General features: G+C 39.5%; 1 protein-coding gene across 1 annotated transcript in view; it reads left to right on the top strand.

Annotated features, from left to right (window-relative positions):
* The first annotated feature begins 5,449 nt into the window (after positions 1–5,449).
* The window catches only part of LOC124851944 (chitinase-3-like protein 2), a 15,050-nt gene continuing 9,005 nt past the window's right edge, over positions 5,450–11,494 (top strand). Inside the window, exons 1-10 of the mRNA XM_047340145.1 lie at positions 5,450–5,477; positions 5,719–5,745; positions 5,888–6,092; positions 6,179–6,235; positions 6,614–6,779; positions 6,880–7,004; positions 7,100–7,223; positions 7,314–7,496; positions 7,993–8,109; positions 8,220–8,352. Of these exons, the coding sequence (XP_047196101.1) occupies positions 5,453–5,477; positions 5,719–5,745; positions 5,888–6,092; positions 6,179–6,235; positions 6,614–6,779; positions 6,880–7,004; positions 7,100–7,223; positions 7,314–7,496; positions 7,993–8,109; positions 8,220–8,352 (1,162 nt within the window). The 5' untranslated portion in view covers positions 5,450–5,452. The remainder of the gene's footprint in view (positions 5,478–5,718; positions 5,746–5,887; positions 6,093–6,178; positions 6,236–6,613; positions 6,780–6,879; positions 7,005–7,099; positions 7,224–7,313; positions 7,497–7,992; positions 8,110–8,219; positions 8,353–11,494) is intronic.

The raw sequence follows: 11,494 nt of genomic DNA, 5'->3' as shown, positions 1-11,494 counted from the left end.
CAACTACCACGAGCACAGCTCCCACTACTACCAGCACAACTCCCACTACCACAACTCCTACTACTATAAGTAGTGTTAAAGGGCCCTGTAATGGAAAGAAGGATGGGCTGTTCCCCAATCCCTCAGACAAAGGTTCTTATTACGACTGTTCAGTTCCAGTGCTCATAAAGTGTGAAGATGGAAAGGAATTCAAGAAAAAAGACAGCAGCTGCCAAGAACCTTAAAGAGTTTCAAGTTATATTTTAATATTTATCCTTATCAACTGAAGTAGTCACTATTACAAATTAGTATAACTACAATTTCTTATGATCATTCAGTTGTTTGTTTTCAGCCTCACTAATCTACACATAATTTGAAAACACAATTATAGATTATAGATGAAACTACAAACATTTACATATTTATTTCCATAATCTCCCCATCACCAATCAAATGTCCTCTAATCCATATATGTTTAATAAAAAACATTAATTATTTTTAATTATTAACATGTCATACGAACAACTGTACTGTGTCCTGATTCTGTCCTTAAATCGTACCTGTATGTATGTTTTTGGTCTCCTTTCCTTTATCATTTATTTAACTTCATTTGCTTCATTATATGGTTGATGCATACACACTGTATGTTGTGTAGGTGTATCTAACCCTATTGCATGGATATGTTCTTGTTGGTCTTTATTTAGCCCTTAACTGACCAGATTTGTCTTACATGGGGACACAATGGTTGTGTATAAAATAATTCTATATTGTGAGCTTAACTTTGATAAATTTGAATCAATATTACTAAATAAATAATTAAATTATGAGTAACAAATGAAAGTTTCCCATATTTAGTTTGGTTTTGTTTGAAGTTTGATTATTGGTTGGTTGTCATTTGTCTGTCAGATGCTTATGAGATAAACGGTCCAGTACCGTGGAAATAAGATAAGACCCTTCACTCAATTCCATTCCGTGCTGCATACCCTTTATATTGCAGATGACAAAAGATTAGAATTGAAACCGTTTTTAACATCTCTTTTTATTGGGATTTTTGACATTGAGCATATCATTCATAAGGGAAAAGGGAGAATAAGAGGAACGGGATTAAATAAATAACAAAATAAGCAATGAATTTATCAATTAATAGAAAATAGACAAAAAATTGAGATCAGATAAATTCCGATTCACATGTATAAAACATAACAGCAGAGCCTGAAGGTGCAGAACTCAGCACTAGTTACACATTTCAGACAATACTATGGTGTACTGTGAATTCACGTCAGATATGATGTGAGAGCTGAGGAACGTATCCAGACACGATTAATCAGAAAAAGAGAGAAAACTTTGTGGATGAAAAAATACATTTTAGGAAATGTTGTGGGAAGAGAGGATATCGTATAATATAGGTAGAGAGTTGGTTGGAGTTTCCAGTTTAATAATATCCCTTTACGTGCTAGAAGGGTTGCAGACTTTCTCATGATATATTCAGAGCCTGTTGGAACGGGATCTGATCCTTTTATTCCAAAGACAAGTATCCATAGGTCTCCCTATAATGACAGATAGTGCAACTGACATTGAATGCATGCACACTTTGTATTTAGTTACATTTTGCAAAGCCAACCAGTGCACCACTTTAAACTGTAAACGCTTTGTTCAGGAAGATTCTTCCATGATAACTTTACCCAAATCATTTCCCCAGGCTGTTTTCATTAGGAAATGCAATCTAATGGTGAGAAAGTGTTACGGACAATAGATGTGCCTCTTTTAATCTGAGGATTAGACAGAAAAAAAACATAGATCCTAAAATTATGACAACTAGATGTCCATTTAAAAACTTGTACAGATATTCTTAGTAACACTATATATATATATATATATATATATATATATATCCTGGTGTGAATGAAATCAAGGATTCTGGTCTGAGTAATATGCTTTATATGGTAATAATTGTCTTTTAAAATGATTTAGGGCACTGATTCTTAAACTATGGTATGCATACCAACAGTAGTACGCAAGCTCCCTCTAGTGGAACGCAGAAGAATCTCAGAAATATTATAGTAGTATTAACATATAATGGACGGTTCAAAAACACTACAGTCGTGGCTCCAAACGGCAACTATTCGGAAGAAAAGGCCGTATCAGGAGGAGAATATTTCAAGCAGCCAAAGTGAAGTGGCCGTTCGACAGTAAACCAAGCGCAAGTGCTAGTAGCCACGTTAGCAGTGCCAGTGAAGTCTCCACAGGACCTGCTAGCGGCAAACGGCGCAAAACAGTCAGGAGATATGACGCAGGTTACCTCCTAATTGGATTCAGTTGGAGCGGGACGGAGGAAGAGCCCAGGCCGCAGTGTGTGGTATGTGGCGATGTTCTCAGCATGAATCCATCGCATTAGGGCAGCACGGTATAAGAACAACATGCGATATGCGATAGGGCTGGGTATTGCCTACAACCTCACGATACGATACGTATCACGATACACGTTGCTTTTGAATAATGACCATGTCCTGCACAGAATTTACTACAACAGCTGTTCTTTATTATTCCATATAACAACAAAGGCAAAGCCTTAAGGATCGCACTACTCAAAACTCTTAAAATTCTGGCCAACAAAGATCTTAAAAGTAAAATAAAATAATTATCTTTCTCATCCCAGAGTTATTGATAAGTGCAAATAAAATATTCCTTAACTTTTAAACTTAAATAGCCATAATATTCTGGTTTCACTTGACTTAAGTGCACTTCTATTTGCTGTAAGAATGTCCACAGAACATTTTATAAAGACAAAATTATAATAAAAAAAAAAAGCGATGCACAGAAAGGATCTGGCTCACGTATCTCTTCCCAAGATCCCCTGATACGGTGTTTTTAATGTCCCTCGTAAGTGCAGTCTGTTGCTTGGACATGAGCGCAGTTGCACAGCTGGGCATGTAGCAGTGCTTTAACAGACAGCGTAGGGGTCTTTTCTTCTGACATTACGAGTGTTGCAACTTTTATCGGCTTCAGGGCTTTAGCCACATCTTCAGCACATCTCGTAGCTACATCTGTCATGAGCTTGTGCTCGGGGAGATTAAGTAGCTTCTGCTTTTCATTCAGGGCATGGCTTGCAATTGTGCTTTTCCTAAAAAAAGCCACAATGCTGCGAGTTCTTCCCAGTTGACGGGAAACAGTGGCCGTGAGTGCACGTTGAGCGGCCAAATTCAGACTGCGGGCAAAGCACTTCACGTGCAATAACTCCGCCAGTTTTTCACTGTTTCCTTCAATGTTTGTTTTGAATTGAGACGTGTGCTGTTTTTCCCTATGCTGCCACCTATTGGCATTATTGTGCACTGCACCATAGGTGATGTTTCGTTTTCAAGACTGCCGTCACAGCATTTGATGCCGTATCGATACAGTAACATCTGCATCGATGCATGCATCAGCAAGGAGGACGTCACGATATATTGCCATATCGATTTTTTGAGCACAGCCCTAATATGCGATAATGTTGTTTAATATCGCGATGACGATATGACTTGCGATAAATAAACATAAACAGTCCCTGGCTACGGAGACAGAGATCACGGACAGCTCCACGAGGGGAGAAGGCGCACAGCCCGTCACCGAGTCACCGCGCCACCAAGTCGGGGCAGACACCAGGGAGCCCTGCACAGCTCCAATAAGACCACAATATATGGTCTTATCATTGACACTCTTCCTACCACTGGTTTACACCCAACATGAGCATGTTTTCTACACAAGGCTGAATGTAGGATGTACTGTAAAGGGTGATATGGGTAGGATGCATGTACTTGTGTGTGTGGCCAGAGACGATCACATTATTCATGTTGTATACTGTGTACTGTTCCAGGTCTGCCACTCTGCTCTCTAGTAGGCTACTCGCTTGTCTTTGTCTGCAGAACCTGTTGGGCAAATGCTCCCACAAATGTCAGCCAACAACAATTGTGTTGTGTCCTGACTTCTCTATAACAGCTTTGTGTTGGGAGCTCACGCAAAAACACAATATTTGTTAATTCCCATTAATGCTCTGCAGGTGACGAGTGAGGCCACAGTGAGGGCACTTGATGTAAGGAGACGCTCAACCAGTTAAACCTGAGGGAGCATCTCCTGAATCCATCGTAATGTGAACTGATCACAAACTACAGAGGTTTGGAGGCGTATGCATACCAGGGGAGGAGCTGCTGATGTCACTTGTTCTACTGATGATGACGTTAAATGAGGTTGTAACAATTCCATACACAGGTATGAACAATGCAATTATCCTCAAATAGATTGGTATGTCCTTTTATAAGACACGAACACTAATTAAGTGATTCACTTTTCCTACTCATGCAAGTTTTGAAGAAAGAGCGTATTGATGTAAACACTGACGTGTACGAGGAATCACGTCTTTAGTTCATTACACAGTGTTTTAGTTCAGTCTACACACAAAACCAGTGCTGTATATATTTCCAGTAGCTGTATTTCATTCCAAACAGTGTTTGTTAATCCTCAGTTCTGCACAATTTGTTAACATGGAGGAATAACAACAAGATGATAGGTAGGTGTTTCTAACCCAGTTGGGTGTGTGTGCCATTGTGTGTTTATAAAATAGTTTCTGTACATGCCTTGTATGATGATACTTCTCAGATGTAAATTATTGTTTCTTTTGTTATCCAAGTTAACCTTTAGTGTAGGTGTGTTCTTACCGGTTGAGTTTTACACTGTGTAATTAGACATGCCTTTTATGATGATGATGATGCTGCTGTTGCTCATCTCCCCTTACTCTTGCCTTGTTCTGTTTATATATTGTGGGTCTGTGTTTAACAGTTGTTGTACTTTTACGTGTCAAACTTTTGTGTTGATTTCAGGAGGTTAACAACTGGGGGTGAAAACTCAGTATGATCTTTTCATTATGATATTTTAGCCGCCTGAGGGACATAAGATGGATTTGTTGATTCTCAAACCATTTAAACAGACTGACCATGTCTCTGGTGTCAGTTTGTCATTTATGTCACACATCCCTCCTCTCATAATTATCCATTATGTCTTTAGTGTCAAAATGAACTTAGAGAAAAAAACTGTTCAAAAATGATCAACATGCTGTTGAATTATTTTGTACACGTTTTTAAATGTACTAAATGTTCCCCCGTCACCTGACGTCAGGTAATTGAACCGTCTTTTGTCCACATTTCCATCAGGGTATAATTACTTGGACATTGCAAGACTGCATTAACTATCCACACCCAATGTAACTACCACACCCTGGGAGCTGTCTACCCAATTTAACAGCCAGAAACTCATCAGTCCTCCATCTGTCACAGTGGAGACAGTAGATGCTTCTTTCACCATTACCTTTGTAAGTATCCCTTTTGCTTTGATTTCATTGTACAACATTACTACAGATTTAACCGTTGCGGTACTGCTTTTTTGTTTCATAATACTGTTTATAAAAATATATACTTTCTTTCTTTTCTTTCCATATAGTGACAACATGTGCAACATAATTCTGACAGCAGGTAAGGCTCACTAACCAAGTAAAACACTTTCTTAAATATTCCACTCAACCAGATCTTAAAAACACATTTTTATACTTTAAGTGACAAAAAGAAAAGGTGAAACCTTTGGAATCACCTGATTTTTTTGAGGAAATAAATTTCAAAATGTGGTCACAAGGTTCAAATTACATGTGGATTTAGATGAACTGACCAGTTAACTTTTATAGTTAACCTCATAATGATCCACTCTTTATCTTTGAAGGTCTCTGCCTGGTCATCGCCAGCTTGGGTAAGAGGCACTTATTAATCATAACAGTTCTTCCAGCAAATAAATAAGGTTCCTAACTCAACAATTGATGAGAGTTTGATAAAACTGCTGTCTTTGAAAACCAATTCATTCTAATTCAAACTTTTTGTTATTCATGTCTCAGGCTCTTCCGAAAGGCTGGTGTGTTACTTTAACAGCTTGGCCGAAGATAGAACAGACGCTGGGAAGTTCACGATTGAGGATATCGATCCGAACAAATGTACCCATCTGATCTACGCCTTCTCTGACATCAATGAATTCAATGAGCTGGTCCCCACTAGAAGAGCAGAAATATTTCGCTATCAGGTGTTTAATGGGCTCAAAACCAGGTTAGAACTTCAGCTTGTTCATATTTTTAAAATCATTTCAAACTTTTTATTTTTACAATAATTACTTAAATGTTATGCTCCCACAGAAATCCTTCACTCAAAACCCTGTTGGCTGTTGGTGGCCCAACCTTTAACAAAGAAAAGTAAGTTATACTTCTATAGATACATACGTACAAATACACAAAATAGAATTTCACATTTGGGCATTTTTATGAGTCCAAAAACAAGTGTAAGCAGCACTAAAGTATGTTGGTATTTGTAATGCTATGTTTTGTTTTTTTGTGATTTGCACATCCAGCATAATACATGGTTTAAATGAAGCAGCACATATGGTTTGTGCCAAGCCACTGCGGCGGGTGCAAACTGGGAGCAATGATCATTTATTAAGCTTTTATATTTTTATATGACTCCTACTTGTGTGTCCTGCTTCTTTATTATTTTATCGTAGCCTACTAAAGATGTTAATAACTCCATATTATAATTAAGTGGATATTAAGAGCACTGTGTTAAATGTTTATCAGATTCTCTACGATGGCGTCAACCAAACAAAAGAGAACAACATTCATCCAGTCTGCTGTCGCACTACTGAGAATATTTCAGTTTGATGGGTTAAACCTGGACTGGATGTACCCTGTGGGAGCAGGAGGCGACCCAGACAACAAGCAGAAATTTACACTGTTGTGCAAGGTCAGACCCTTTCCTCTGAAACTCAAAGAAATATGCCATAGGATCTGTTTTTATAGGATGTTAGACTTGACTGAACTATGTTTTTGTTGTTGTTGAGTAGGAGCTCAATGCTGCCTTTGAGACTGAAGGGAAAAAACATAACCGTGACCGATTAATCCTCACAGCAAGTGTCTCTGCTGAGAGAGAGGTCATTGATGCCAGTTATGAAGTCGAAAAGATTACCAAGTAAACTAATCTTTTATTTCATAAATATTTACATTACACCCATGATCACATGTCAAAGCACTTTGGTCAACATGACTTCCTCTCTATTCTAACAGGGACCTGGACTTCCTCAATGTGCTGACGTATGACTTTCACGGCCCCTGGGAAAATGTCACAGGACATCACAGTCCCTTATACGTGGGATCCCAAGATACTGGAGACAAAATCTACTATAATACTGTAAATACCATGATTCATACATAGATTGTCTGAACCCCTATCTATGAACAGATGCACTCTCATCTTTATTGTTTCCCCCCCACACTTTAGGACTCTGCCATGCAGTATTGGGTGGACAACGGAGCACCTGCACAATCGCTAAATTTGGGACTAGCTGCATATGGGCGAGCTTTTTCCCTCTCCTCTGCATCCAGTGATGTTGGAGCTCCAGCCAACGGCACTGGTGAAGAAGGCTGCTACACTGGCGAAGAAGGATTCTGGGCCTATTATGAGGTATTATTTTATTACTACGAGCTGGGAATGTAAGTAATTTATATTATTGGTGTTTATTGTACAATAAAGGTGGGACCAGGCCAAGCTTGAACCAACCTTTAGACACAGTGGGATTACAGCTACACAAGTTGAAAGTGTTTCAAGCATTGAGATACTTGTAACGAACCAAGAATCAGAATTGAGGACAAGCCCAATTTCCGCTGTCTGTTGGCCCGTAACGTAGGATACAACTTGTGGACTGTGAAACACAAATAACGAAGTTCTGGAAATATTCATCTCATTTAATTCCAGCTATGGGTTGCACTTTACTATGAACCAAGATAAGAGTACTAGCATTAGCTGCCTTACTCAGTTAGTTATGTCCATTGCCCAGCGATCCCAAAAGCAAGCCAATAACATGAGGTTCAATTTCGCCTCATGTTGGGTCTGAACGCACCATAAAGGTCTGAACTCTATTTCTTTGCATCTATATGAGTAATGTGATGCTTCTTTTCAGACTTGCCTTTATACTGAAGGGGAGATGGTCCAAAGGATTCCTGATCAGCAAGTTCCATATGCCATCACAGAAAACCAGTGGGTTGGATTTGATGACATACTCAGCATTAGTACGAAGGTAACCATCTGTTAAATTTAATTATAACGATGCAAACGACTCAGAACTCTGTTTAGACATATACTGTGTTTTGTTAACATGCAGAAGTATTTTCCTCTTCGTCCTCTCAGGTCAGTTACTTAAAAGCAAAAAACTTTGGAGGAGCCTTTGTTTGGTCCCTGGACCTGGATGACTTCAGCGGAAAATTCTGTAACCAGAGCAAAAGTCCCTTCATCAGCCACCTGAATTCTCTCCTGGTTCAAAGTAAGTTATTTTTAAACCGTGTGTGTAGTGAGGTAGTGATTTCAATTTTTTATTTAATTTACGAGTTTTATCAGCTTTTATTAACTTGATGTTTTCTCGTAGTAAACTTGTTTGGTGTTTCTGTTTGGAAATCTAAGTAGTTACGCTCAGTAATAAAAATGTATGATGTGATGATCAAGAAGCTTTTAAAGCCATTACCCCAATGTTCCTTTTAATTTTGGTTCTTCAACCTCCACTACCACAGACTCAACTACAATGACAACAACTCCAACTAGCACGACCACAACAACTACTCCAACTACCACAACCACAACTACAACTACCACAACCACAACTCCAACCACCACAACCCCAACTACCACAACTGCAACGACAACAACTCCTACTACTACAAGTGGTGTTCAAGGTGCCTGTAATGGAAAGAAGGATGGGCTGTTCCCCAATCCCTCAGACAAAGGTTCTTATTACGACTGTTCAGTTCCAGTGCTCCGAAACTGTCCAGTTGGAGAGGAATTCAAGAAAAAAGACAGCAAATGCGAAACAACTACAACTACTACAACCACAGCTCTCACCACCACAACCCCAACCACCACTACAACAACAACTATTCCAACTACCATGACCACAACTCCAACTACCACAACCCCAACTACCACTACCACAACTCCAACTACCACAACAACTACTCCAACTACCACGACCACAACTCCAACTACCACAACAACTACCACAAAACTACCACAACTCCAACAACCACAACTCCAACTACTACAACAACTATTCCAACTACCACAACCACAACTCCAACTACCACTACCACAACTGCAACGACCACAACAACTACTCCAACTACAACAACCACAACTCCAATGACCACAACAACTACTCCAACGACCACAACCACAACTCCAACGACCACAACAACTACTGCAACGACCACAACTCCAACTACTACAGCAACTACTCCAACTACCACTACTCCAACTACTCCAACTACACCAACTACCACAAACACTACTCCAACTACCACTACCACAACCCCAACTACCACTACCACTACCACAACTCCAACTACTACAACAACTACTCCAACTACCACTACTCCAACTACTCCAACTACACCAACTACCACAACCACTACTCCAACTACCACTACCACAACCCCAACTACCACTACCACTACCACAACTCCAACTACCACAACAACTACTCCAACTCCAACTACTCCAACTACTCCAACTACCACAACAACTACTCCAACTACCACTACCACAACCCCAACTACCACTACCACAACTCCAACTACCACAACAACTACTCCAACTACAACTACTCCAACTACCACTACCACAACTCCAACTACCACAACAACTACTCCAACTACCACAACAACTACTTCAACTACTACAACAACTACTCCAACTACCACAACAACTACTCCCACTACTACCAGCACAACTCCTACTACTATAAGTAGTGTTCAAGGTGCCTGTAATGGAAAGAAGGATGGGCTGTTCCCCAATCCCTCAGACAAAGGTTCTTATTACGACTGTTCAGTTCCAGTGCTCCGAAACTGTCCAGTTGGAGAGGAATTCAAGAAAAAAGACAGCAAATGCGAAACAACTACAACTACTACAACCACAGCTCTCACCACCACAACCCCAACCACCACTACCACAACTCCAACTACCACAACAACTACTCCAACTACCACGACCACAACTCCAACTACCACAACCCCAACTACCACTACCACAACTCCAACGACCACAACTCCAACTACTACAACAACTATTCCAACTACCACAACCACAACTCCAACTACCACTACCACAACTGCAACGACCACAACAACTACTCCAACTACAACAACCACAACTCCAACGACCACAACAACTACTCCAACGACCACAACCACAACTCCAACGACCACAACAACTACTCCAACGACCACAACTCCAACTACTACAGCAACTACTCCAACTACTCCAACTACACCAACTACCACAAACACTACTCCAACTACCACTACCACAACCCCAATTACCACTACCACTACTCCAACTCCAACTACTCCAACTACTCCAACTACCACAACAACTACTCCAACTACCACTACCACAACCCCATCTACCACTAGCACAACTCCAACTACCACAACAACTACTCCAACTACAACTACTCCAACTACCACTACCACAACTCCAACTACCACAACAACTACTCCAACTACCACAACAACTACTCCAACTACCACAACAACTACTCCAACTACTACAACAACTACTCCAACTACCACAACAACTACTCCAACTACCACGAGCACAGCTCCCACTACTACCAGCACAACTCCCACTACCACAACTCCTACTACTATAAGTAGTGTTAAAGGGCCCTGTAATGGAAAGAAGGATGGGCTGTTCCCCAATCCCTCAGACAAAGGTTCTTATTACGACTGTTCAGTTCCAGTGCTCATAAAGTGTGAAGATGGAAAGGAATTCAAGAAAAAAGACAGCAGCTGCCAAGAACCTTAAAGAGTTTCAAGTTATATTTTAATATTTATCCTTATCAACTGAAGTAGTCACTATTACAAATTAGTATAACTACAATTTCTTATGATCATTCAGTTGTTTGTTTTCAGCCTCACTAATCTACACATAATTTGAAAACACAATTATAGATTATAGATGAAACTACAAACATTTACATATTTATTTCCATAATCTCCCCATCACCAATCAAATGTCCTCTAATCCATGTATGTTTAATAAAAAACATTAATTATTTTTAATTATTAACATGTCATACGAACAACTGTACTGTGTTGTTACAACTGTTGTCCTGATTCTATCCTTAAATCGTACCTGTATGTATGTTTTTGGTCTCCTTTCCTTAATCATTTATCTAACTTCATTTGCTTCATTATATGGTTGATGCATACACACTGTATGTTGTGTAGGTGTATCTAACCCTATTGCATGGATATGTTCTTGTTGGTCTTTATGTAGCCCTTAACTGACCAGATTTGTCTTACATGGGGACACAATGGTTGTGTATAAAATAATTCAATATTGTGAGCTTAACTTTGATAAATTTGAATCAATATTACTAAATAAATAATTAAATTATGAGTAACAAATGA

This window comes from Hippoglossus stenolepis, chromosome 6 (genome assembly GCF_022539355.2).
Source record: "Hippoglossus stenolepis isolate QCI-W04-F060 chromosome 6, HSTE1.2, whole genome shotgun sequence".
NCBI classification, from domain to species: domain Eukaryota; kingdom Metazoa; phylum Chordata; class Actinopteri; order Pleuronectiformes; family Pleuronectidae; genus Hippoglossus; species Hippoglossus stenolepis.
Note: the sequence above shows the minus strand (reverse complement) of the source record. Positions and strands in the feature narration are given on the sequence as shown.